This window comes from Saccopteryx leptura, chromosome 10 (assembly GCF_036850995.1).
Source record: "Saccopteryx leptura isolate mSacLep1 chromosome 10, mSacLep1_pri_phased_curated, whole genome shotgun sequence".
NCBI classification, from domain to species: domain Eukaryota; kingdom Metazoa; phylum Chordata; class Mammalia; order Chiroptera; family Emballonuridae; genus Saccopteryx; species Saccopteryx leptura.
Window position 1 is genome coordinate 14,406,217 of NC_089512.1, and position 27,470 is coordinate 14,433,686.

Sequence of the window (27,470 nt, forward strand, 5' to 3'; positions counted from 1 at the left end):
TGCACCTGGCCTGCAGTTCTCTCCCCGGACATCCAACCTCGGGGGTGTACACGAGCTCAGCTGCCTTGTTAATACCACAGGGCTCTATCCTCCTCACGCATGGCACCCTTCTGAGGTTCTGGGGGCAGTGTCATAGCTTCAGAGAATTGTCCACCTCTGGGCTCGGCGTGCTTCCAAAGGCCGGTCAGGACACCTTGGCTCCCCCGACAGGTGAGTGGGTGTGTGGGCAGTGAGCGAGGCCAAGTCCAGGGGTGTATCAGTCAGGGCCACGCTCGAGAACATGGCCCAGCCCCGTGGCTGGAAGCGACTTGGGGATGGAGTGTACCCTCCTTTCCTATCTCCTGGGACCCTGGGGGCAGATTGCTGAAGCCCCCTCTGCCTTTCACACCAGGCCAAGATTCGAGTCCTTGAGGACTGGTGTTAAGGGACCATAAAATCATCCATTTAAAAATGGGGATGGCCCTGGCCGGTTGGCTCAGCAGTAGAGCGTCGGCCTGGCGTGCGGGGGACCCGGGTTCGATTCCCGGCCACGGCACATGGAAGAAGCGCCCATTTGCTTCTCCACCCCCCCCCCCCTTCCTCTCTGTCTCTCTCTTCCCCTCCTGCAGCCAAGGCTCCATTGGAGCAAAGATAGCCCGGGTGCTGGGGATGGCTCCTTGGCCTCTGCCCCAGGCACTAGAGTGGCTCTGGTCGCAGCAGAGCGATGCCCCCTGGTGGGCAGAGCATCGCCCCTGGTGGGCGTACCGGGTGGATCCTGGTCGGGCGCATGCGGGAGTCTGTCTGACTGTCTCTCCCCATTTCCAGCTTCAGAAAAATACAAAAAAAAAAAAAAAAAGGGAAGCCTGGGGCCTGAGTAGAAAGGTCCTTAAACTCAAACCTCAGATGGGAGTCCTCCCCTAACACCCCCCCAAACAGAACGTAAGATGAGTAATGGGTCCACTGCCAGCATGTCCCCGAATTGGGGTTGCTCTGTGCTCACCCACACCCCAGGGAGAACTGTCACAGCCCAGCTCAGGCCGGCTCCTCTGGGTCCAGCAGATCAGGCTGCCCGACTTGTCCCCTGAGGTCTCAGCAGCACCCCTCCCTCTGCCCAGACTGGAAGCCACAGGGCTCTGTACTCTATCCAGGGAAAGACCTTGCTCCCCAGTGGCCCATAATCCCTAAGCAAAGGGAATCTCTGCAGAATGGCCCAGAGGCAGTAGGTGAAGCTGCATTTATGCTTGTGTCAATAAAGGGCTCCTGTAGGTCTCTTTCCAGGAACAGAGATCACTGTGCCCAGAGGGATGCAAGCGTCCACATCCTCCAGCGGGACGCGGCCTTCAGCTGTGGAACGGCCATTCCTCCAATCCTCTCCGGGTTTTTCATTTCCCACCACGGAGATATCAGCCTGGGTGCCACCATGGGCCAAGAAAGACTTCTCAGTGTCCCCAAGGGAAGACTTCAGCTTGGAACTCTGTGACTGAGTACGCAGCGGGAAGCCCAATGGGACTTTTGTTCACCACTGAGAACTGAGAGGAACAACCGTCCATGTGTTCCAGGGAGAGTTGCTGGACGCATCCATGTGGGCGCACAAGGGAGGAAAACTGGGCCAACAGCTGCCTCCACCTCAGGCTCCATAGAGAAGGGGAGTTGAGGGACGGAAGTTGGGACAGCGCTGCCTGTGACAAGGAGAGGCTGGAACCTTTGTCTCAGGATGAGGGGTCACCTGGGGACACCTTTGCAGGCTGGACAAAGGAAGGGGAAGTCGCCAACCAAGCTCCTCTTCCACTGCTGGTGGCACAAGGATGTATGGTATTCCCGTGGGCCAGGTAGGGGCTGGGCCAGGTAGACTGCCCTGAGGGACTGTGCCCCAGAGAGCCAGCTCCTAAGGGAAGGCGGGCCAGCAATGAGAGGATGCAGGCAGCTGCGCAGGGCACAGGAGCCGCAGAGCGTCCCATGGTGAGTGGCGTGTCCACTGGTCACAGCAAGTAGGTGCTGAGAAGATCGCTGGATAGAGCTGACTTCCAGCGCTGCAGGCGATGCAGGAAATGGCAGGAAACGGCTAGTGTGGCTTTGCTGGGGTCATTTGGAGCCTGAGAGAAGGGGACAAGTCAGAGCTGGCTTTCTAGCAGCCACAGCAGGCATCATGCCCCAAGGGGATATTCTCAAGGGGGTACAAAGCCGGAGTCAAGCTGGGCAGGAAGGCACCATGTGATGAGGGCTAGTCGCACCTGACCCTTCCTCCAGGCGCCAGGTATGCCCACACAGGGGGCAGGGTAGACCCCAGGTATGCCCACACAGGGGGGCAGGGTAGACCCCAGGTATGCCCACACAGGGGGGCAGGGTAGACCACGTTCGCAGGACTAGTGCCCAAGCCTCCTTCCTGCACCCTGACCATACACAAAGGATCCGGGCTTCGTGGCCTTTCCTCCCCCTCTGCAGAAGTTTCTTTGGTTGCCCCATCCTGGCCAGTTACCTGCAGCTGCTCGTGTAACGGGAGGTCTGGTGACAGGCTTGTCAGCACCTGGCTGGCCCCAGCTTTCCAGTATATGCTTCCGTGTTGCTGTTCAGGGGAAGCCCAAGTACATGTTCATTACGCCTCACGTTGGTGTCACAGCCTTTCCGAGACACAAGAACACCCCAGACCACACACCAGGGAACTGGGCTCCTGGCCGGCCCTGCCTTCTTAGTCACAGAACTCATCCTCTTCATGAGACTTGGTTTTCATGTCTATAAAATGGGGAGGAACTCTGTCCCGTCCACCTCACAACTTGTAGGAAGGCTCCAGGGAAGAATGATGGGTCTGGATTTTGGCACCATTGTAAATTCTATTTAAATATAATGCTCATATAACCTAAAATTCACTCACTCATTCACTAATCCATTCATTCAAAACAAACCTTTTTTTTTTAAAGTGTGAACATTCTTTTTTATTATTTTTATTTTTTTTAATTCATTTTTTAGAGAAGAGAGAGAAAGAAAGAAAGGGGGGGAGGAGCAGGAAACATCAACTCCCAATTTCTTAAAAAGTTAAACATACCCCTACCATACGACTTTGCCATTTCTGAGTGTTTCATTTCCAAGAGAAATGAAAGCTATGTCGACACCAACACTTCTATGTGAATTTCATAGCCTCTTTACGTATAATAATAAAAAAGTGGAAACAACCCAAATGTTTCTCATCAAGAGAATGGATAAACTAATTGTGATATATTCATACAGTGGATACTACTGAGCAATAAAAATAGCAAACTACTGATACCTGTCACAACATGGATGAAGTTCAATCATTATACTTAAATGAATTTTTAAATATCAGAGAGAAAAAGAATATATAATTATGATTCCCTTTATATAAAACTCTCAGCACCCAGCAGAGTACCTGATGCAAAGTCCCAACTGGTCCCCACTAATATATGCATGAATGCAGGACTGTATGAATGAACGAAGGGATGGGACTGGGGAGGAATTGAGGAGCGCGCATTCCAGGCACAGAAAAAAAGCTGCTGAGAGTTCCACCAAGAGCACCACTCCTGCAGTTTCAGGAAGCCCAGACAGAGTGTTTATGAATGTAAAAGGTTGAGTGAAGACCCCCAAAAAAACCAACCCCCCTACACATGCTCAGAAACATATACACTAGGTTCATACCCAAATTGTGGAAGGTCTCTGTCAAAATGTACACTGTCCTCGTAGAAGACATTCAGCTCTGTGTCGACAGCAACAACCTTCACCTGCAAGGCATTTGAAAACATGGCGTAGAGAAGTTTCCTCAGACTCTACACTGGTCCAACCTGGCGACTTCCTGGAAGGCTGGGGTGCATCGTCATAACCATGGCAACAAAGCCCCATGTGGGGACATACCCAAAGATTAAGTACAGTGAAGAAGCTGAGCCTGACCAGGCGGTGGCACAGTGCATGGAACGTCAGACCGGGACACAAAGGACACAAGTTCAATACCCGAGGCCACCAGCTTGAGCGCGGGATCATCTGGTTTGGGCAAAGCTCACCAGCTTGGACCCAAGATCGCTGGCTTGAGCAAGGGGTTACTCAGTCTGCTGTAGCCCCACAGTCAGGGCACATATGAGAAAGCAATCAATGAACAACTAAGGTGTCGCAACATAAAACTGATGATTGATGCTTCTCATCTCTCTCCGTTCCTATCTGTCCCTATCTATCCCTCTCTCTGACTCTCTGTCTCTGTAAAAAAAAAAAAGAAGAAGAAGCTGGGACTGAGCAGAAACATCTATGTAGCTCAAAAAATCACTCTGCCCACCAAACAGCCAAAGCCAAGGCCCTTAGAGATGAATATTCAGATGAGCTGGTTCCTGCCCCTCGTAAGGAACCTGAGAAAGCCCTGGAGGCCAAGAAGTGGAACAATTAGGGCAGGGGTCCCCAAACTTTTTACACAGGGGGCCAGTTCACTGTCCCTCAGACCGTTGGAGGGCCAGACTATAAAAAAAACTATGAACAAATCCCTATGCACACTGCACATATCTTATTTTAAAGTAAAAAAAAACAAAACGGGAACAAATACAATATTTAAAATAAAGAACAAGTAAATTTAAATCAACCAACTGACCAGTATTTCAATGGGAACTATGCTCCTCTCACTGACCACCAATGAAAGAGGTGCCCCTTCCAGAAGTGCGGTGAGGGCCGGATAAATGGCCTCAGGAGGCCGCATGTGGCCCACGGGCCGTAGTTTGGGGACCCCTGAATTAGGAGATGTCTCTAGGGACCATGTCTGCAGGGATCTGAGAGACCATGCAAACACCCCTAGGCTGTTCCCAAGACAGGCCATGTCCATGGTCCAGAGACATACACTGTCCCAATGCTGCAGACCTCCAAATCCAGGGGTACAGTTACTTTCCTAGATAGATAAGGAAACTGAGGTTTTGCAAGGCAATCTGACTCATCTAGCGTCCCACAAGACTTTATGGTCACGGACTGGCCTGCCTCCCTGGCCTGTCTGCAAAGAGAAGCCTGACTACAATTGTACTGATTGTAGTTAAGGGGGAGCGCCTTGGCACCCACCCACAGGAGGCTGGAAGGCAAATTTGACTGCTCGCTTGTCTGCAGGGGTCCTGGAGGAAGGAGCACAGCCAGTCCGCTGGCCAGCAGTGCTGGGCACGCTGGTGCAAAGGATGATACAAAGGTCATTTGTACCTTGTGCCCATTTCAGTTAAAAAAAAGTTTCAAGCGGTGATCTGGTTCCAGGTCACGGATTATGCCTGTGTACTCATCTACCCGTTTGTCTGTTGCCCCATCTTACATTAGCTGAGTCCCTTCGGGCTCCTGTCACTCGGTGGCCAGAACGGCGCGCAAGCCCGCCAGGTCCCCAGGTGCCTCTGGGCACTTCCCCCCCACACGTCCCCAGGATCCACCCGCTGCGGGGTGGGGGGAGGAGGCCGTTTCCGGGAGGGCCGGGGTACAGGGCAGAGCGCTGTCGCATCTTACCAGCGGGCAGCACTGGTAAGGCGTCGTCGGGCAGGGGCGCAAGTCTCGGAGAAGTCAGAGAGGGAGGTGCGCCCGCGGCTCGTCCCAGGTGACTCGGCACCGGGGTCCCGCCAGCCAGCCCAGCGACGCGGAAGAGGTGGCCCCGCCCCGAACCCCGGCGGGCAACAGTACCTGCTGCGTGCTGAAGTCCCAGCCCAGGCAGCAGCGGCGAGTGGCGGGTTCGGCCATGGCAGCACAGGGTCCTGCGGAGCGCTTGTCCGTCCTTCCCGCGGCGTGACTGTCGCCGCGCTCCAACGGCTGGAGACGCTGGGCCCGCCCCTCACCCCGCCCAGTCCCGGGCCCGGGTCACCGGCGGCTTGCGCTCTGGCTCCGCCTGCTGGGCGAAGCGGGCGTGGACGCGCGTCCGACTGAGACCCGGGACTTTGAACCTATGCAAGAGACCTGATACCTCTGCGCAGCCCGCTCCCTCCCACATCAACACACCGTCCCTTCTCCCCATCCAACTTTCAGCCAGCTTGTCCTTGCCTTTCTGGTGTCCTTGTGCCTGGAGACTTGGGTACTGGAACAGCTGTCCATCCGTAGTGGTTACTCAGGGGTCACAGGGAAGTATGCCCTGGAGCTGGAAGCACTGGGTTCCAGCAGGTCTTACCCTGACCCAGACAATCGGAGTGGTTCCCCATGTGCCACATCCCACCTATCTCTGTGTTTCAAACCAGAACTTCCGATGCCTGGACAGGGCTCATTTGTTCCTGCTGTCAGCGGAAGTTGATGGCCTAATGTGTGCCAGGCACGGTAAAGGGGGAATTAGAACCTTCTCTTCTTTGAGCTGAGGACACCTTCCCTCATTCCACCTTGGCGAAGGCCTTTTCATCCCATTGAGGAAGAATGACTTCTTCCTGAGCTCTTCCAACACCCCCCACCCCACCGCACCCCACCCCATCTCCTGGAGCTTCCCAGCCCACCACGGCTCCTGATGCAATCCAATGGTCTGATCACCTGTCTCCCTCTTACAAAACTGCCCGCAGCCCGGATCTTTCTCTTGGTCAAAGGTCCCAAGGTCAACAGCAGAACTGGGCACAGAGCCAGCAAGTTTGACTCCAGAATCCACATTTAACTACTGAACAAGACAATTTGCTGGGCAGCCTTGTGAGAAGGCCCGTGGCAATATACAGCTGACTCACAAAGGCCACGGCTGCTGGCTCTTCCCTCAGCTGCCTCACAGGAAGGCCTTCTCTGGCTCAGAGCACCTTTCTCTTGGGCTGTGGCACCTCTGCCATTCTGGTGACTCCTCCTTTATCTTTTTAAAAAATATTTTTTATTGGTTTTATTAGAGTGATATTAGTTATTGAAATATACAGGTTCCAAGCCCTGGCTGGGTGGTTCGGTGCACAGCGTGTTGTCCCGGTGCACCGAGATTGGGGGCCCGGTCAGGACACATATGAGAAACTATCAATGAATGCACACCTAAATGGAATAACTAAGTGGAACAACCTGTTGATGCTTCTCCCTCTCTCCCCTCTTTTCTCTCTCTCTCTTTCTCTCTCTCAAATCAATGGAAAAAAATTTAAAAGTTATACAGGTTTCAGGTGTATGATTCTATAATACATCATCTGTACATTGCATTGTGTTTTGACCAACCCAAGTCAAGTGTCTTGATAAAACAGGCCTTTCACTGTGGTCACAGAGAAGACTGGAGGTCTGAAAGCCCATCTGCTTACATAAGGATACTGCACGTCCACGACCTGATCCATTAGCAAGGAATGAAGGCAGCCATCTTAATTTCTAATTGTCAGGGCCTCTCATGTTGTCTTCCTTGTTGATGTCCTGGAAAGGGGCACCCAGTAGCAGAAGGATTCTGTGGAACCTTTGGTTTAGACCTTCCTTTTGTCACCAGTCTCCAGCTGGCTCCTCCCCTTATTCAGGCCATAAATAGGCAAAGCCCACCCACAGAAGAGGAGTCACGTGATCTGATTTGCATACTAGGAAGCACACTCAAGCTGCTCTGTGGAGAATGGGGACAAAGGGGAGAAAGGAAAAGTTGGTCCAAATGTGGTTGCTGGAAGCCTGACCTGGGGCAGGGGTGCTAATGATGGAGACGAGTAGGTGACTCAAGAGATATTTAGGAAGCTCTGGGGACTTTGTGAACTGAGAGAGGCAGAGGTAAAGGTAATGTCCAGACTTCTGGTTCGGGTGATCTGGTTAGTTAACTGTTGATATATAACAAAATACCCCCAAACTTGGTGGCTAAAGCAGTAATATTGTATTGTCCCTCAGACATCAGCGTGTCAGTGTGGGTGAGCAGATGTAGGCTAGAATCTGTTCAAGTGGCTCTGCTCCATGTGTCTCTCATCTTTCTCTTTCTGGGGCCAGCAGAGTACTCCCAGCATGCACCTCTCATAAAGCAGCAGAGCATAGAGGGCCAGGGAAAGGTGTGAAGCCTCTGATGTTCTAGGCGTGGAAATGGCATCTGCATTTCCGCCTCTCTGCCACCAGCCAAAGTCTCGTGGCCAGCCCAAAGTCAAGTGGCAGGGATGAGGCCGTGGTGGGGGTGTGATGCAGGAGGGGTGAAGACCTATGGGCACAGCCTGGGCTCGGCATGTGGAAGTCCCAGGTTTGATTCCCGACCAGGGCACACAGGAGAAGTACCCATCTGCTTCTCCACCCTTCTCTCTCTTCTTTCTCTCTATCTGTCTCTTACCCTCCTGCAGCCAAGGCTCCATTGGAGCAAAGTTGGCCCGGGCGCTGAGGATGGCTCCATGGCCTCTGCCTCAGGTACTAGAATGGCTCCACTTGCAGAGAATCACCCCTCTAGTGGGCAACCCGGGTTGATTCCAGTCGGGATCATGTGGGAGTCTATCTCTCTGCTTCCCTGCTTCTCACTTTAAAAATACCAAAAAAAAAAAAAAAAGAACTCTGGCCACCAGTGCAGTCTACCGCAGGCCACTACCAGATGGGGGTGGCTCTATTCTATGAGTCAGGAACCCATAAAGAATATTTAATAAGTCACTCTTTCTTCGGTGGGATCAATTCCAATTTCATTTCTCTCTTTTTTTTTTTTTTTACTCAACTGCTATATTGTTCATTTCTAGTCTTTATGAGTGTCCTTTTCCATATTTGTGTCTTAGGAGTTATATCACCTCTTTGAACATTGTAAACAAATGTCCAGTCCTTCTCACAGAGCTCCATCAGTCGATGGTAAACCCTCCAGTTTATGGCTTCTGCCTGCGTGCCATTTGTTTTCTCATGTGTTCAGTCAATCTGCAGACACATATCTTATTCAGCAAGATTCATTTTCACTAAAAAAACCTATCAGCCCCGTGCAATCATATAAATTGCAGTTCTTATGATTCCTTCACCTTCCAGCCCTGCCTTGAAGGTATACACAGTAGGACTGTGAAATCTGTCCTCTGCCTGCACTGGAGCAGGAAGAACACCCAGTGCAGGGTCGGGAGCCTAAGGTTTGCAAGCCAGGTGTGGCTCTTTTGATGGCTGCATCTGGCTCGCAGACAAATCTTTAATAAAAAACATAATGTTAAGAATATAAAACAAGCCTTTCGATTCCCGGCCAGGGCACACAGGAGAAGCGCCCATTTGCTTCTCCACCCCTCCGCCGCGCCTTCCTCTCTGTCTCTCTCTTCCCCTCCCGCAGCCAAGGCTCCATTGGAGCAAAGATGGCCCGGGCACTGGGGATGGCTCTGTGGCCTCTGCCTCAGGCGCTAGAGTGGCTCTGGTCGCAACATGGCGACGTCCAGGATGGGCAGAGCATCGCCCCCTGGTGGGCAGAGCGTCGCCCCTGGTGGGCGTGCCGGGTGGATCCCGGTCGGGCGCATGCGGGAGTCTGTCTGACTGTCTCTCCCTGTTTCCAGCTTCAGAAAAATGAAAAAAAAAAAAAAAAGAATATAAAACAAGCCTGATCTGTGGTGGCGCAGTGGCTAAAGCATCGACCTGGAATGCTGAGGTCGCTGGTTCAAAACCCTGGGCTTGCCTGGTCAATGCACATATGGGAGTTGATGCTTCCTGCTCCTCCCCTCTTCTCTCTCTCTCTCTCTAAAACGAATAAATAAAAATCTTTAAAAAGAAAGAATATAAAACATTCTCATGTATTACAATCCATTCATTTCCTACCGCTCATGTTCATTGTTTCGGGTGGCTAGAGCCAATCATAGGTGTCCTCTGGGACAACACCAAATTTTTATTGGATAATGTGTAACGTACACGGGTCCTTGTATGGCTCTCACGAAATTACATTTCAAAATATGTGGCGTTCATGGCTCTCTCTCAGCCAAAATGTTCACTGACCCCTGACCAGTGGATGCCGGGGCTGGAGGGTGTGAGCAGTGTCTAGGTGTGCTGCCCCGGCCCACTCTTGGCCCTCACAGACATGGCCTACCGCACACCCCTTCCAGAGAGCTCCTTGCTGTCCCCAAGGGTTAGCTAAAGACATTAAGGACTCTGGATGAGCCTGTCCGGCCCACAGTTTTCTGGGCCTGGGTCTCTGGATTCTCCAGACAAAGCCAATTTGGACCTAGCCGTCTCGATTCCAACAGGGTACCTTTATTAGAATACATCACACCTTGGCTCCCCACAAACAAGCCATTTTTGGATCTCGAGGGCTGACTCTGGAGCAGGACTGACTATGGCCCCCAAGCTGGACTAGACCCAGCATTTGTGGCCTAAAATCTAAGACCCCAAACCCAGCCACTCAACTCTCCCCGAGATCATCTGAGAGCCTGGCCCTCAGTCATCCTGTCCGCCTGCGGTCTCTTCTTTGGCCTGCAAAGACTCAGTGTGGAGAGACTCTGGCATCAAACTCAGCATCATGGCTTTGAGACGGTGTTCTTCGCCTCGCCTCAGTCCCATCATGACGTGACTTATTCTCAGATACCCGATCGTGGTTCATGTCCCTAAACAAACCATTGGAGAACAAGTCATGATCTGTACATTTCAGAGCTGAAAAAAAGCTTCAAGTCTGGGGCAGCTCCGGCCATAACTGACTCTGCATTCTTGAGAGCTGGGGCTTTCCCATGCCTGCAGGTCCCCAGAGCTGGGGCTTTCCCATGCCTGCAGGTCCCCAGAGGTGGAGCTTTCCCATGCCTGTAGGTCCCCAGAGGTGGGGCTTTCCCATGCCTGCAGGTCCCCAGAGGTGGGGGTTTCCCATGCCTGTAGGTTAGGAGCCTGTGATGGACCCTCGCCTCTATGACCAGGCCACTTACTTCTCCTAACCCTGCAGTCTGTCTTCTGCATCTTTAAGGTTCTGACTGCTGTCTTTATCACTAGTACTTACTGAGCACTTGCCACATGTCAGACACAGTGCCAACCATTTTATGTACGTTCAATCATCCCCAAACCCTGTGAGACAGGAAGGCTAGGCTACACGTTTTTAAACTGTCTGTGCCTCAGTGTCCTCACCTGTAAAGTAGGAAATAGTGATAGAACCTACCTTGCATGTGGTTAGGATGAAGTGTGAAAACATGTGTATAGAACAGGATCAGACACGTAATAAATGTTTTACCCTGCCCAGGCTGGTTGGCTCAGTGGTAGAGCGTTGGCCCAGCATGTGGATGTCCCAGATTTGATAACCCATCAAAAACACAGAAGCGACCGTCTGCTTTTCCCCACCCCTCCCCTTACCCTACTTCTCTCTCTTTGCCTCCCGCAGCCATGGCTCTAACGGTTGGAGCAAGTTGGCCCTGGGTGCTGAGGATGGCTCCATGGCCTCGCCTCAGATGCGAAAATAGCTCAATTGCCGAGCAACAGAGCAACGGCCCAAGATTGGCAGAGCATCGCTCAGTAGGCAGCTTTCCAGGTAGATCCTGGTTCAGAGAACATGCAAAAGTCTGTCTCACTGCCTCCATGCCTCCCACTGAATAAAAAAATAAAAATAAAATAAAAGTTCCATACCTACTAGCTACTGTTAATACTATACCATCATTGCATTTTGCAAATGAAGAAACTCAGAGGTAAATGAAGACTCTCAGAGGTATTGGGTAACCTCCCTGTGCACATCTAGGAAGCGGTAGAAGAGATGGAACTCCAGGCCATCTGGCTCAGAGCCTGCGATCCTAGCCTGTGCTCCTAACTACATGCTATTACTCTGCTGCATTGCACTTCCTCTCTCTACAGTGCAAAGCCCAACTCACATGTCACTTCCTCTGTGAAGTGTGCCCCAACTCCCCAGATGAAAGTTCCTCTCTACTGGGGCTCCGGTACGTCCCCCAAATCCCTCTGTCAGAGGCCATCAGTGATAACTGTTTGTATATTTGTTTCCCCATTAACTAGCTTGCTTAGGACTAAAGACTTTTTACTTCTGACAGTCCGACCCTGACAGTGCCAGTGAGAACTTGAGGAAGGAGGGAGGAGAAGGGTGCGGAGAAGGAGGCCCGAGGCAGTGACCTCTGTAGCACGAGCAGAGGCCCTGGAGGACATCAGGCAGCCTCTGGCCCTCACTGTTGCCCAGGTCCCCTCAGGTCCAGGGAGAGAGTGATGTACTATGTTGGCCCAAATCCCCAAAGTGATGGTTCTCCCAATCATGACACAAGTGTTCTCCAGGGGGCACTTAGGAGACCAGAGGCCAGAAGTGTCCATGGAGGGGTTTGGGTAGAGCCAGGTTCTTGAACGGCGTTCCTGGGCTGCTGAGGCCGAGAGGCCAAAGTCATAAATCAAGACTGGGTTCACTGGCATGCAGAGGTCCCGGGTTCGATTCCCGGCCAGGGCACACAGGAGAAGCGCCCATTTGATTCTCCACTCCTCCCCCTCTCCTTCCTCTCGTCTCTCTCTTCCCCTCCCACGGCCGAGGCTCCATTGGAGCAAAGATGGCCCGGGCACTGGGGATGGCTCCTTGGCCTCTACCCCAGGCGCTAGAGTGGCTCTGGTCGGCACAGAGTGTCGCCCGTGAGGGGCAGAGCATCGCCCCCTGGTGGGCAGAGCATCGCTCCCTGGTGGGCGTGCCAGGTGGATCCCGGTCGGGCACATGCGGGAGTCTGTCTGACTGTCTCTCCTCGTTTCAAGCTTCAGAAAAATAAAAAAAATAAAAAAGACTGGGTTCAGATAGGAAAGTACTGAACAGTAGAAGTACTCAGGGAGATGATGCCAACCCAGTGTCCTTTGCCCTGGCAGGGCAGGAAGCCCAGGACATCTGTAAGGCAACCCGCCAGTCCAGACAGGCAGCCAGGAGGCAAAGAAAGTACAGGACCTCGCCCCTGCTGGGTCAGAAGAACCAGGTGGAAGAACAGAGGCTGGGCTGGATAAAGTTGAGTGGCAACTTTACCCAGCGCCCAGGAGAGCTGGGGAGACTGCTATGGACACAGTGGCTCCTGTATCCCAGGCCCTTTGGACAAAGGGGCAAGAAGGACACACTGTCAGTGCTGAGAGCTACAGAACCAGGCTTTGTGCTGGCCAGAGCCCAGGGCCCTCACACACCTACCTTGTCTTCAAGACGTAGTCCTCCAGGCTATCAACAAGGGGCTGCCCATGCGTTTCCGGAATCATGGCGCAGAGGAACAAACCACTGATGGCTAAGAGGCCGCAGACAATACCCGGTAGGGAATTGACTCTCTGGCCGAGGAGTGCCAGAAACAATATGCCTCCAGTCGCCCAGGCCACGGTCACCAGCCCCAGACCTGTCGACCTGGAAGGAAAGGTCAGAGCTTGTCCGGGGGACCTGACGGTCCCAGAGGCTGGGTAGAGTGGAAGCAGCAGCCCCTCCACACTCTACGCCCTCCAAACTCTGCCCTGCCCCCACTGCCAGTGTGACCTTGGAGAATGTAGTTCTCGCTGATTCAAAGTGGGTAGTAATTTTTCTGGGCCTACTTCATGGGGTCAGGAGTGGGAGAGATAAGACCCAACACTGAGGGGGTGTACAGAGAGACGGCACAGGGGAGGGCACTGTCGCCAGCAGTGAGGTCTCAGGCGGTGAACGGCCTGGGACTCACAGCGACCCAGACTAATCTCAGCCAGTCGATGCCAAGCTGGAGTCAGACTGCCCAGGGCCAATGCTACTTCTGTCTCTTGCTCTGTCTGACCTTGAGCCAGTGCCTTTACCTGTTTGATTTCGCTGTCTCAAGTATGGCTAACGATGCTGTTTGGTAGAATTTTTGTGTGAGGGTTAGCTGGGATAATCCAGTAACCTTCTCAGCACGCTGTCCATCACCGGGTGAATGCCCAATCTTAGCTGCTGCAATCCATCTTGTTTTTGTCCCACCTTCCCACCCCCCTCGGTCCGTTGCCCCCCCCTCCCCAGGCTCGTACCTGACGACAGTAGGGAGGAGCTCGGCAGTGTAGAGGAACTCCACAGCGATGGAGCACTCTGTGGTGAATTCTCCGAGCAGGATCATCAGGAGCTTTGCGGATTTCGACTCTGTGGTCAGACAACGTGAGCGCCTGAGTGTGGGGTCACCCTGCCATCAGGCCCGGTGGGGGAGGCCTCCCGTCGGCTCTCCCTGGGTCTCTCTCAGAAGGCATCTCAACCGGTCACCCCCAACCCACCCACACCTGGTCAGCCGACTCAGACATTCGGTCAGTGGAGGGTCAGCCTGCCAAGGCCCAGTCAGACTGGGAGTTAGGAAACCTGCAGCGGAAGAGTTGGCCAGCGGGTCTGGATGTCCCGTGGGGACCCATGTGGCCTCTCAGGCCACCGTCTACTATGCTGGACTCAACCCCCACACCTGTGCCAATAGGCTCTCTCCTGTCTCCCACATCCTCACCCAGAGGCAAGGCCACCAAGGAGGAAGAAAAGACCCAGGAAACGCCATAGTTCAGGCACCTGTGTCCCTGCTCACTGCCCTGGGGCCCGGAGTTCGCAGCTCCTCCTCTGTCTACCTCTGCTGGACCCGGCCCAGCCTTCTCCCACTCCGCACTTCCGGTCCAGCTTTTCTTGGCTCTGGGATGTAATCACAGAGATCTAGTTTTATCTAGATGGGATTCTATTCCTAATTTCTCTCACACATTCGTGAGTTTTAAACATTTGTGCTTGACTTATCATAGACCCACTTAAAAAAAAAAAGAAAAACGAAGCGAAAGAAATTCAACAACAAAGTGGTTTGCCCGTTCTGTTTTAGCCAGCTCACACAGCCAACAATCCGGACAAGAAAGGTCCCACTCAGTCAAGAAGCTCACAGTTCCAGCCCAGCCCCATAGAAAGAGAGGGAGCCCCCTTGAGGCAGATGCTGGACACAGCAGCCCCAGCTCAGCCTTCGCCCAGGCCCCAGCAGCCCAGGGGGTTCTTAAGGGTAGCGATTGATCCTGTGAACACCTGCAACTTAATGTCCACATCCTCTGTCCGATCACTCTGTAGCCCTGTGATGTGACCTGGGAATAGTCAATGTCCCTACGGTTCTGTGAAATGTTGAAACACTCCCTCCAACTTCCCATCTTTAGTTCTGAGCCCACAGGGTACTAGGGCAGCGTGCTCCCCATGGAAGGAGAGGCCCCCATGCAAGAGCAACTTCTGAGACTTAAGAGCTATACCTCACGCACGCAGGCTTTAGTGGGCTCTGCTTTCCTGGTGAAGTTACAGCTTAACTCGTATTTCCCAATCACAGGCTACAGATGAGAGGCCCGGGGGCGGGACAGTAAAATGATTGTTGACGCATGTGTCCCCATTGAACCACCAGATGTGAGGTGGGTTGGAATCGACGGAAGGTTGCCCACTCTCCTGCCTGCACAGGAACGAGTCCTCTGGACAGCACGCCCTCTCCTGGGCCTCTGAGAGCTGTGAGCGCCCTGACTTGGACCCTCCCACCGCCTCCCAGGGATGGCGATGGTCTAGCAGTCAGCACTGGCTGTTGGCCTGCAGGGCCTGTGCAGGGGAGGTGGGCTTTGGGTGCAGAAGGCTTGAGGGAGGGTTTGACAGACGGCATGGGGGGACGTGCTTTGGGAAGGGTGGGCTGTACCTGAGAAGAAGCTAACGGCAAGCAAGGTCATGAAGGCGCCTGGGAAAAGAGTCACAGCCAGGCTCCACTTCCTCCCAATCTGCTCCAGGAGAAAGATGGCGCACAGCCGGGCGGGCACACCCAGGATGCCATGAACGATCTGGCTGGTGTAGAGGTTCACGACAAACTCGGTCAATGTCAAGTCCAGCATCATAAAGGTGTAGCCAGTACTAAAGCTGGAATGAAGAGGAGAGAAACACTCAGAGAGAACAGGAGACAGAGAGACAGACGCAGATGCACGCACGCGACACGCGGACGGGGCAAAGTGTAAAGATGGAAGCAGAGGAGAGCGGGCAGGGTGGGAGAAGAGAAATATGCACGCGTCTGGGGGCTGCGGGCCAAGCCAGGGCCCGGGGGGGCCTGCTCCCTTGCAGCCTGGCCACACCCCTGCCTTCACCAGAGCTCCAGGCAGGCAGGGCTGTTTGCAGTCCCAGCCGGCCAGCCCTATACTCACCACACACAGGACATCGCCAAGGTCACCTTCAACAGCTGCCTATTGTTGTAGAAGTCTAGGAGTGAGGCGTCAGTCAATGGCTCTCTGGGTACCTTTAGCTATAGGACAAACAGGATCAGCCAGAGGCAGGGTGCAGACCCCAGCTTGCTCCAGGACACACAAAACCAGCCTCCCCCCCCCCTGCCCAGTGCAGCCTGGTCTCTGGCCTTCTCCTGACAGGATTTCATGTTTCTGGGGACACCCTCTGGGCCAAGGTCTCACCTACAAGAATGAGGAGGGAAGAGGTCCTTCCCCGGCCCCCTGCCTGGCTTCGCTCTGCGTCCGAGGCCTCTTACCTGGTCCAATAGACTTGGAGGAATCTTCCTGTTGTTCACAGCAGCCGCATAGCGCAGCACGTGCTTGGCCTGCTTCATCTTCCCTTTCACCATCAGCCACCGAGGGGACTCTGGGAGGATCCTGCATGGCAAACCCCTCCCTCATCCATCACTCCAAGATGCCCCAGAGACCAAAGTGGGCCCCATCCCCGCCTCCATGGTGGCCATCCCGTTCCAGCCTGAGCTCATTCAGATGTCGGAGGCCTTGGAGGTGGCCATCACTCTGGAGGTGTCCTCCTTCTCTCCTTGGTAGTCATCGCCCTGCCCTTGCCCAAGCCACACACAGGCCCCGCTGGTGCTCGGTGCCACCCTGGCCACACATTACCTCTGCCCGCAGTCTCTTTCCCCTCCGTCTACTCTGAAGGCTCTCTGCTTTCTATCTCAGGGTCATCCCCACTGGCCCAGGCACGCCGAGGGCACTGTCCTGCACACCCATGCCCACACCCACGCTTGGAGCCTCATTCTCAGAGGTGGGATTTCAGCCCAACATGGGGAAGGAGTCGTTTCCTAGACAGCCCCATTTTTGGGCCCTCCTAAAAACTCCACGGCCCCCTGCCACATCACAGGGGCCACTTCGCGGTTAGGAAGGACAACAGAGTCTTTGTCAGCCTCAATTTTCCTTTTTCTCTGCCTTCAATCCTGACCATTTCCCTGTCCTTGAATCTTGCCATATGACACTATCCCTTCTGGTTCTCTGACATCTCCTGAAGGCTATCCTCGGAGGAGGGGCAAGCTGGGGTCCAGAGGCTCTGCCCCTGGCTCTCTCTCATCTCATCCACTCATACTTTCTCCGGGGAACATTCCACCCCCTTCAGCCCTCCAAGGACCGTTCCCAACCCTCAACCTCCAGTCTGCCGGGCCCCACCCTGTGCACGCCCGGTGCCCCTTTGCTTACCAGATATAGGAGATGGTAAAGAATATAGGTGACGCCCCGATCAGGTACAGCACCCGCCAGTGGGAAAATGTGTAGGCAAGCCCAGCCAGGTACAGGAACCCAAAGGCATAAAAGCACTGGTCCAGGACGACGGCGTGGGCCCGGTGCTCCCCCATTAGCCACTCAGTCACTGTACAGAGGCCAAGAGGACAGCATCACGGTCAGCTCAGGGTCCTTCTGAGATGCCCAGCCCTGCTTGAGACAGTTCAGGCTGAGCAAAGGTTCTTCTGCCTGCTCACGATCTGCCCTATGTCCAGAGACAGCCTTCCAAAGCCAGGAGGCAGAGTGCCTTTCTGTCCTCCAAGGCACAGTCCCGGCCCCTTGTCTGACCTCCCAACCACAGCTATAGCCTCCGGTCCCTTGTCAGCCCAGCTGCTCCCTGTCCACCTCTTGCCTGACCACATGCGCGTCACTGGAAGGCCTGCTTCTGGGCCTCGTGACTGCCAGATGGAGAGACAAGAAATCACTCTCCTTTTCTTTGTTCTTAGTGCATCTGTGCTTTCGCCACTTCGATCGAGCCTGTGTGGAGGAACCCGATCCCTCTGGCCGGGCTTTGGGGTCTCCTGCCAGGGAACCGTGAGCACATCAGGAGATGGCAGCTGTAAGGCTGAATGAGTGTGTGGGCCCTTCTTCAGGGATTAATAACTGTAAGGCGTGGGGCGGTGGGTGGTGTATCAGGAGTCGTGAAAGGGGAATGTGTAGGGTGGAGGTGGTCAGAATGGAGAATGAGGGTGGAAGGGCCGTCTGGGCACGAATTCTCTGCACCTCCAGGCAGCCTGGAGTGGAGGCTCCTTTCTCTACCACCAGCGGGCTTGAGTCTCAACTCCATTCTGCAGGTTTGACCATGGCCCCCTTCCGTGCGAAGCTCATACTCACCTAAAGATAGGCTGCTGAGGCAGTAGCCCACCAACGCCTGCGACACCATGAAGCGGTAGAACCGATACTGCTGAAAGGTACTGACGAAGGCTGACCCGAAGCCGAAGATCATCATTTCCATGACTGACAGCAAGATGGTAGGGTAGCGGCCAAACCTGAGGGCAGGTGAGGGGGCTGCTCCAAGTGCGTAGGCCTCCCCGTCTGGCCCCAGTCGGATCCCTGGGGCCAGGGCCTGAGCCATCCATGGACCTCCAGAATGCCTCTCCCCTCGCCTTCCTCAGCCCCAGACTTCTCAACTCTGAATGCCCATGAGGAGGAGGCAAGGGCATCCCAGGGACCAGAAGAAACTTGGGAGACTCACCTGTCACTTAGGGTCCCGAAGACGAGTGCCCCCACCACGAGGCCGGCCATGAACACGGTCTGCTGAGCTTCTCTTTTAATTTCCTTTGCACACACCAGGTCAAACTGGGAATTATACGTAAGGATTGGCCACAGGCCTCCACCCCAGGGTCAGCCTTCTGGGTCCAGAGTCTGAGCCTCCTCCCAGGGTGGGCCTTTAAGCACAAGGGGCCTGGGACGGAGACAGGTTCTGTGTGCATAGCCTGCCTCAGCTCTGTGACCTCTGAACAGGGATCCTCGTTTCTGCCCTGGCCCTTCCTCTGCAGGGTGACCTTGAGCCAATTGCTTCCTCTCCCTGATCCTCAGTTTCCGCCCCTGACTGGTGAAGGTGAGGGCATATCTCTGGGTCTGTGCGGTACCTACAGACATCTCAGGACAAGGCACACCTCATTGACCAGCGATCGTGTCTTGCTCTTGGGATAGACCCAGCCATCGCTGCACGACTGCGTTTGGTTGAGGCCAAACTGGATGATGGAATCCAGATCCCAGGACACAGGCAAATACATGTTGCAGGTGTCCAAACTGCCATTGGCATGTCGGGGCAGAGTCAGATTCAGCTGCTCGTCCTCTGACAGGTTCGGGCCCACGGCCAGAATCCAGCTGGTATTGCAATAGGCCTTCTGGGCTGAGAACACGAACATGTCAATAAACATAAAAAAACAAGACAGCAAGTAGGGTACAAAGCCTAGGGCCACCAGGCCCCGCTGGAATGTGCCAAATCCCCCCACTGCATCTAGGACACGGGCAATGATGTCATCCTTCGTGGTGCTGATGGCCCTCAGCTCCGTCCTCAGAGATTCGGACTGGGATTGCTCTGCAGCCACACTGAAGTTGTTGGGAGCATTCTGGGTTTTGAGCTCCACTCTCAAGTTGTCCTTGCTTGCCATCTGTTCAAAGAAAGGACACAGTTCAGTCTCTACTGACACCACTTCCTAGACATCAGGAGCTGGTGTGGGAGCCCCTGGCTAGAAATTAGCCTCTCTGCTGGAACAGTTTGGATCCCAAACAAGCTGCGCTCGGTAGTTCCCTTCTTTGCTTCAGAAGTTTCTTAGTTAACATAATTTGTCCCCCATTGGCCCACCCATCTCTATTTTTTAATGCTTTAGGAAATGCTGTGCTAAGTCTTCAGGAATTCTGCTATAACTTTCTCACAACTTCAACTTTTTTTTTTTTTGTATTTTTCTGAAGCTGGAAACGGGGAGCAGTCACAGACTCCCGCATGTGCCCGACCGGGATCCACACGGCACGCCCACCAGGGGGCGATGCTCTGCCAATTCGGGGCGTCGCTCTGTTGCGACCAGAGCCATTCTAGCGCCTGAGGCAGAGGCCATGAAGCCATCCCCAGCGCCGGGGCCATCTTTGCTCCATGGAGCCTTGGCTGCGGGAGGGGAAGAGAGAGACAGAGAGGAAAGAGAGGGGAGGGGTGGAGAAGCAGATGGGCGCTTCTCCTGTGTGCCCTGGCAAGGAATCGAACCCGGGACTTCCACACGCCAGGCCGACGCTCTACCACTGAGCCAAACAGCCAGGGCCACAACTTCAACTTTTTACACACACACCAAGGTACTACCTGTCTGGCAAAAGAAGAGTTCTCCAGGGAACAAAAACCAATAATCCTCTCGTCCCTGCCCCTGCCCTCAGATCTGCATCAGGAGTGGCCAGAGCAAAGCCCAGGGTGGTGGCTGGAAGCCATGGCCACAGAGGTGGGGAGCCAGGGCTGGTGTCGGGAGGCGCCCAGACAGTAGGATGCATACAGCAGCATAGCACCTAGCCAGCGGCAGGGCTGGGGAGGCGTTAGGTGGCAACACTGACTGTAAGGACGCTACCTGGAACAGCAATAAGGAAGGTGGGGAACTAAGTTTAAATCTCTGCTTGGGGCCAAAACCCTGAGCACGGCTGAAGAGGTCCTGGATTAGGGCAACCCTTGGCTGCCCCCTGAAGCAAGCCTGTGCTGAAGGAAAGTTTCTGTAAATAAAGCCCGCAAGGCTCCTACAGATTAAGATGAAGCAAAGCTCAAAACAGAGATTATCAAACACATGAGAAGGCAAGCCATTCTGAGTCAGCAGAAACAAGAAACTATAGAGTGAGACTAAACTCATGATTTTACAGTGCTGTACAACACGTGTGTGGATGTATTTTCTATCTCTGTGCACTCAGATAGCCTAAGAGCACAGCACGTTCATAGCGGTGGTCACAGCTGCTACTCAGATCTTGGTTTTTAAGGCCACGAACCAGGCTTCTTTGGAGGAGTGGTGGATTTGAGGGTTGGAGCAGAGAAAGTACAGAGGTCTTATGTTGCCAGAGGTAAGGAATTGTCGCCCAAATGACAGGGTGTATCAAAAGGACAAAGGAGCCAAACAGACAGAGTCCCCAATGACCAAACCTGAGATAGTTAGAGCAACAAAATAAATGATGATTGCAATAGATAACCCATTAGACAAATATATCTAAGTCCATGCTGATATAAATAAAGAACTGAAGACATAAACAGAAGAAAAGGAAAAATATAATGTTTATCTCAATAAAAATTTGTAATTATGTGAAAAGAAATTTTAAAAATAAAAGAATTCAGTAAAAGAGCAAAAAAAACAAACCAAAACAAAAAAAATGACCATTTTCTATATATGGCATCTTTTCCTCCATGCTCTTTAGGAAAGATTTTGGATAATGTAGTGAGGGCCTATAGCTGGATAAAGGCCTGACACCTATTCAAATGCTAGAGTTGGTCTCCTTAAGAAGATTGAAAAGAGAAAATGGGTGTGAACAATATAACCTTGTTTTGAAATCTGGAAACTTATTATGTACTACCAGCACAACAGCAAAGTAAAACAGAACTATAAGCCTGGCCTGCTCTAGGCCTTGACAGGCAGTGAACATAGGAGGGGTCAGTGACTTGCTCCAGGTCCAACCGCCAGCTCTAGTGGCAGGATTCAGGGCCAGGCCCGACCCCAAAGTCCACACCTTTGTAAAACAGGCTGTTTGTCCAGGCCGCCGCCCACCAGGCCGGCTCTCCACCCGAAGGGCACACACTGTATTCATCATGGCTGCCAAGGGAAAGAGGGAATCTTGGAGCTCAGGGATGATGGAAAACTCAATGGGAAGAGTTCAAAAGCTAGAGTCACTTAGGAGTGGGAAGGGATTACTTTGTTCAACTTGGTTGTCTGATGTTTGGAAGATCAAATGAGACCTGTGTCTCATTTGGGAACTCAGTCTTAAACTTCACCACCATGTTGAGCAATCCCTTGTTACCCGGATGCTAATTTCAATCGGCACTTCCGTACCTGTGGGTTTCCCTGGCTTGCCTCTGCCGTTGGACCTGTCAGTGTAGATTTCCTCAAAGGATCACTTGCTGCCAAGCCAGTCATTCCTAAAAAGAAACATTTTATGTATATTTTATCACAATAAAAATGGTATACAAATACATATGTGTAAGCCATTTGTGCAAAATAATTATAAAACTTAAATAAATATGTTAGGGGAAAAAAAAACAGAGAGGTGTCTCAAGGTCATGAATTAAAGTTGTCTCTTCTTCCCCATATTGATCTGCACAATCAGTACAACAACTCCAGTCAAAATCCCAAAGATATTGGTTGTGAAATTTGTTCAGATAATTCTAAAAAAATTTTTTTAAGATTTTGTTTATTGATTCTTAGAGAAAGAGAGACAGAGACAGGAAGGGAGAGAGATGAGAAGCATCAACTCGTAGTTGTGGCACCTTAGATGTTCATTGATTGCTTCTCATATGTTTCTTGACCAGGGGGCTCCAGCAGAGCCAGTGACCCCTTGCTCAAGCCAGCGACCTTGGGCTCATGTGGATGATTTCACACTCAAGCCAGTGATCCCACACTCAAGCCGTACAAGCCTATGCTCAAACCAGCAACCTCAGGGTTTCAAACCTGGGACCTCAGCATCCCAGGCCAACACTCTATCCACTGAGCCAAGACAAGTCAGGCAATAACACACTAAGAATATTAGAAAAAGGAGCCCAGATGCCCATTGACAGAAGAACAGATAAACTCAGGTATGTTTAGAGAGTGGACTATAACACAGCAGTGAAAACAAATCCATTTCAGCTACATCCATTACGACTTGACAGGCTATGGCTGGTTGAGGATGAGCGGGACCCTGAGCAGAGGAATGCGGGCAGCCTCCTCCGGAAGCTGGACAAGGCAAGGAAACCGGTTCCCCCAGAGCCTCCGGCAAGGGAACAGCCTGCTGACACCGTGACTTTAGCCCAGTGAGGCCTATTTGGGACTCTTACCTTCCAAACTATACCGTAATACAGTGGTCCCCAACATTATTTGGGCTACGGACCGGTTTAATGTCAGAAAATATTTTCACAGACCAGCCTTTAGGATGGGACGGATAAATGCACAAAATAAAATTATGCGACTGGCGTTAAAACTGTGGTATTTTTACTTTTTTTTTTTTTTGTATTTTTCTGAAGCTGGAAACTGGGAGAGACAGTCAGACAGACTCCCGCATGCGCCCGACCGGGATCCACCCGGCACGCCCACCAGGGGCGAAGCTCTGCCCCTCCGGGGGGTCGCTCTGCCTCGACCAGAGCCACTCTAGCGCCTGGGGCAGAGAGGCCAAGGAGCCATCCCCAGCGCCCGGGCCATCTTTGCTCCAATGGAGCCTTGGCTGCGGGAGGGGAAGAGAGAGACAGAGAGGAAGGAGGGGGTGGAGTAGCAAATGGGCGCTTCTCCTATGTGCCCTGGCCGGGAATCGAACCTAGGTCCCCTGCACGCCAGGCCGACACTCTATCGCTGAGCCAACTGGCCAGGGCCAAAACTGTGGTATTTTTAAATATAATTGTCGAACTTATGAGACAAGCGTCAAGAGTGAGTCTTAGATGGATGTAACAGAGGGAATCTGGTCATTTTTAAAAAATAAAACATCATTCAGACTTAAATATAAATAAAACGGAAATAATGTAAGTTATTTATTCTTTCTCTGCGGACTGGTACCAAATGCCCCACAGACTGGTATCGGTCCGCGGCCCGGGGGTTGGGGACCACTGCCATAATACACGGGTGTGACAGTCTGCCAGGACCTGAGACACTTGCTCCCTCTACTGACCCCACAGGTCCCCTGCCAGGTAGACAGGCCCCAGGCAATTGGTTCTCAATGTACAAGAGAGGAAACTGAGGCCTAGAAAAGTACAGCCCGGGGCAACTCTCTCCGAGGGCAGGAAATGGCCAGATGCCACCCTGGAGAACTCACACTGTCCGTGCGGGCAGCCTGCTCCGTCCACACACGCCCCGCAGTCTAACGGGTCCTGGCAGGCTCCTGTTCACTCTGTGCTGAGCATGGGGCCTCACAACAGCCACCCTCCACACCCTCCTCGTCCCTCCGTCCTGGAGACAAAATCACCAGCCAAGCCAGGGCCTACCGGAACACAATCCAGGACCAGTAGGACCGTTGGCAGCAGAACCTTTGAGTTCCGTTGGTGGCCAGTAGTGTCACATGGGCAGGGATGTCCGTTGGGTGGGCTAGGAATGATGAGGAGCAGCATTCTACTCCAGGGGCATAACTGCCCGCAGACCCGGGGACAGAATGGGGCAAGGCAGGATGGGAAAAACTCCACGTGAGCCTGCTCCACACCTTTGTGCAGACTGTCCCTGGCACCTGGAGCCCCTGCCTTCCCGTTAAGGGTCTCACCTCCACTTGGGGAGATTCTCCCATCGGTCCAGACAGAACTTATCCACCTCAGTCCCCACGCGTCAGGTGGGGGTGGTGGGGACAGTCAGAGGGGGAACCAGCTGAACCTTCAGCGGCTCCCAGACCAGGGGGCGGAGGTGAGGCACGGCTTTGGCAGGACCCAGCAGTGGCACCGCGACTCTGCGCAGGACAGTCCTGTCCCTGCAACCGAACGGGAGGAGGCTGCAGAGGGAGGAGGCTGGGTGGTGAGAAGTCGGGGAGCTGCGACAGAATGGCTTGTCCTTCTCCGAGAGGAGGCAGAAGGGAGGGGTGCAGAGCATGGTGAGAAAAGGCACTGGTGAGAGCAGGAGGACCAGCTGACCAGAGGAATCAGGTGGGAATGCTGGGCGCAGTGAAAGACCCCGTGGAGCCTGATGACCGTCAATTTACAGAACAGCCTTGCAGGCAGGGGACCCTCTCCAGCAGTGCCCAGCAGGCCGGGGGCCGGGAGAATGAATGTGAATGTTTGGGCTCTTCGGCTGATGTTTGCGTTCAACCAGAGGGTGAAAGGGATAAATTACAAGGTTTTGGACACAGAGAGAAAGGATCCTTAACTCTCAATAGAAATTAAAGTGCTGGCTTACCTCTTCAAATCTGAGGACAGAGGTGGGGAGGCAGTAATAAGGCCAACAGACCACAAGGGCCCACTGAGGCTAAGGACGGCGTTGTGGACTGAATGCTGGTGTCCTCCCTCAGCCTCCCAAATTTATATGTTGAAGCCTTAGCTCCCAGCGGTATTTGGAGCTGGGTGTTGAGGAGGTGACTTGGGTTAAGGAGGCCATGAGCATGGGCCTTCCTGATGAGATCAGTGGCTTTCTAAGAAGAGAGAGCTCCTTCTCCCTCCACCTGCACGCAGAAGAAACACTGGTGATGGCACAGCGAGGAGGTGGTGACCGCAAGCCAAGAAGAGAGCCCTCATCAGAAACTTCCTTCTCTGCACCTGGCCTGCAGTTCTCTCCCCGGACATCCAACCTCGGGGGTGCACACGAGCTCAGCTGCCTTGTTAATACCACAGGGCTCTATCCTCCTCACGCATGGCACCCTTCTGAGGTTCTGGGGGCAGTTTCATAGCTTCAGAGAATTGTCCACCTCTGGGCTCGGCGTGCTTCCAAAGGCCGGGCAGGACACCTTGGCTCCCCCGACAGGTGAGTGGGTGTGTGGGCAGTGAGCGAGGCCAAGTCCAGGGGTGTATCAGTCAGGGCCACGCTCGAGAACATGGCCCAGCCCCGTGGCTGGCAGCGACCTGGGGATGGAGTGTACCCTCCTTTCCTATCTCCTGGGACCCTGGGGGCAGATTGCTGAAGCCCCCTCTGCCTTTCACACCAGGCCAAGATTCGAGTCCTTGAGGACTGGTGTTAAGAGACCATAAAATCATCCATTTAAAAAAGGGAAGCCTGGGGCCTGAGTAGAAAGGCCCTTGAACTCAAACCTCAGATGGGAGTCCTCCCCTAGCCCCCCCAAACAGACTGTAAGATGAGTAATGGGTCCACTGCCAGCATGTCCCCGAATTGGGGTTGCTCTGTGCTCACCCACACCCCAGGGAGAACTGTCACAGCCCAGCTCAGGCCGGCTCCTCTGGGTCCAGCCGATCAGCGCTGCCCGACTTGTCCCCTGAGGTCTCAGCAGCACCCCTCCCTCTGCCCAGACTGGAAGCCACAGGGCTCTGTACTCTATCCAGGGAAAGACCTTGCTCCCCAGTGGCCCATAATCCCTAAGCAAAGGGAATCTCTGCAGAATGGCCCAGAGGCAGTAGGTGAAGCTGCATTTATGCTTGTGTCAATAAAGGGCTCCTGTAGGTCTCTTTCCAGGAACAGAGATCACTGTGCCCAGAGGGATGCAAGCGTCCACATCCTCCAGCGGGACGCGGCCTTCAGCTGTGGAACGGCCATTCCTCCAATCCTCTCCGGGTTTTTCATTTCCCACCACGGAGATATCAGCCTGGGTACCACAATGGGCCAAGAAAGACTTCTCAGTGTCCCCAAGGGAAGACTTCAGCTTGGAACTCTGTGATTGAGTACGCAGCGGGAAGCCCAATGGGACTTTTGTTCACCACTGAGAACTGAGAGAAACAACCGTCCATGTGTTCCAGGGAGAGTTGCTGGACGCATCCATGTGGGCGCACAAGGGAGGAAAACTGGGCCAACAGCTGCCTCCACCTCAGGCTCCATAGAGAAGGGGAGTTGAGGGATGGAAGTTGGGACAGCGCTGCCTGTGACAAGGAGAGGCTGGAACCTTTGTCTCAGGATGGGGGGTCACCTGGGGACACCTTTGCAGGCTGGACAAAGGAAGGGGAAGTCGCCAACCAAGCTCCTCTTCGACTGCTGGTGGCACAAGGATGTATGGTATTCCCGTGGGCCAGGTAAGGGCTGGGCCAGGTAGACTGCCCTGAGGGACTGCGCCCCAGAGAGCCGGCTCCTAAGGGAAGGCGGGCCAGCAGCGAGAGAGAGGATGCGGGCAGCTGCGCAGGGCACGGGCGCCGCAGAGCGTCCCGTGGTCAGTGGTGAGTCCACTGGTCACAGCAAGTAGGTGCTGAGAAGATCGCTGGACAGAGCTGACTTCCAGATGCCTGAAGGAGTGCTCTGACCGCTGACGAGCTAGCACGACCCCGTCAGCACTGCCCTGGCAAGCGGCCAGGTCGCAGCTCTCTGTGTTTCTTCCCCTGGCCCAACCTGGCCCTTCAGGACCCAGAAGCAGCAGGCTCGGGAAGAGGGGAGGGGCACAGAGAGGAACAGAACCCAGGGCCCCTTGGTCCCTGAGCCACATAGGTTAGGTGTGAGCTGAGTGCAGCCCCGGGACAGAGGATCTTTGAAGAGAACAGGACTGAAGCTCCTATTTCCACTGGACGGAGACTTCTCTCGGCAGATCCAATGTCCCACAGGGCCCCTGCCTTGGCCACAGGGGCCTGGTGCAGCCACTAGAAAGAAGCACCACCTTTCCTTGGCCAGGCCTCTCCACCCTCCTGCCCGGGGAGAGAACACAGCCTCGCTGTTTCCACCCCGACTGCACACACTTGGAAAGGCCCCAGCGCGGTGTCTGTTCCGGGTCTGTGTTCAGAGGCGAGGAGGGCCCCAGACTGAGGAGGTCAGGGCCGTCATACCCCCCAAGACTATCAGAGAACAAGTTGAGACCAAGACCCTCACCCAGAACAGGGTGTGGGGTGTTGGAGACTGTAAACTGACAGGGTCTTTGAAATTTAGATTTGTGGGGGACAAAGAGGTATGGGGGACAGGCAGTAAGCTAACAGGGTCCTAGATGCCCATCCCCCATCTCGCCCGCCTGATTAAGTTGCAAAAGGCTAAGCTCTTCCCTACAACCTCTGACTGTGTAAGTTGGTACAGGCAATTGACATGCCCTTCCCCACACCCCCA

General features: G+C 53.7%; 2 protein-coding genes across 5 annotated transcripts in view; both read right to left on the minus strand.

Moving 5' to 3' along the window:
• XYLB (xylulokinase) overlaps positions 1-5,750 on the minus strand; it is a 66,279-nt gene extending 60,529 nt beyond the window's left edge. The window contains exons 1-3 of the mRNA XM_066351519.1: positions 5,608-5,750; positions 3,628-3,710; positions 2,456-2,542 (exon numbers count right to left, since the gene is read on the minus strand). The gene's annotated coding sequence lies outside the window, so the exon portion shown is untranslated. The remainder of the gene's footprint in view (positions 1-2,455; positions 2,543-3,627; positions 3,711-5,607) is intronic.
• A 4,298-nt stretch (positions 5,751-10,048) lies between these two features.
• Positions 10,049-27,469, minus strand: LOC136382321 (solute carrier family 22 member 14-like). 4 transcript variants are annotated; one of them, XM_066351450.1, is made up of 13 exons: positions 24,687-27,469; positions 24,064-24,264; positions 21,681-21,766; positions 18,789-19,289; positions 18,365-18,468; positions 18,004-18,158; positions 17,089-17,257; positions 16,155-16,275; positions 15,820-15,917; positions 15,327-15,541; positions 13,684-13,792; positions 12,860-13,063; positions 10,049-10,340 (listed from the first exon to the last, which is right to left on the minus strand). In XM_066351450.1, the coding sequence occupies exons 3-13, from the start codon at positions 21,762-21,764 to the stop codon at positions 10,220-10,222; spliced, it is 1,881 nt and encodes a 626-aa protein (XP_066207547.1). In that variant the 5' UTR covers positions 21,765-21,766; positions 24,064-24,264; positions 24,687-27,469; the 3' UTR covers positions 10,049-10,219. The 4 variants fall into 4 exon arrangements, with proteins under 4 accessions (XP_066207547.1, XP_066207550.1, XP_066207549.1 ...); XM_066351453.1 differs by lacking the exon at positions 24,064-24,264 and having other exon boundaries at positions 26,369-27,469; XM_066351452.1 differs by lacking the exon at positions 24,064-24,264 and having other exon boundaries at positions 26,359-27,469.
• Between the last annotated feature and the right edge of the window lies 1 nt (position 27,470).

Coding starts and splice junctions, on each gene's coding strand:
- LOC136382321 (XM_066351453.1), bottom strand. CDS start 21,764: ATGACTGGCTTGGCAGCAAGTGATCCTTTGAGGAAATCTACACTGACA. Junction 17,258..18,003: donor CCTCAGCAGCCTATCTTTAG/GTGAGTATGAGC, acceptor GCCTCTGTACAG/TGACTGAGTGGCTAATGGGG. Junction 15,542..15,819: donor TTGGCGATGTCCTGTGTGTG/GTGAGTATAGGG, acceptor TCTTCATTCCAG/CTTTAGTACTGGCTACACCT.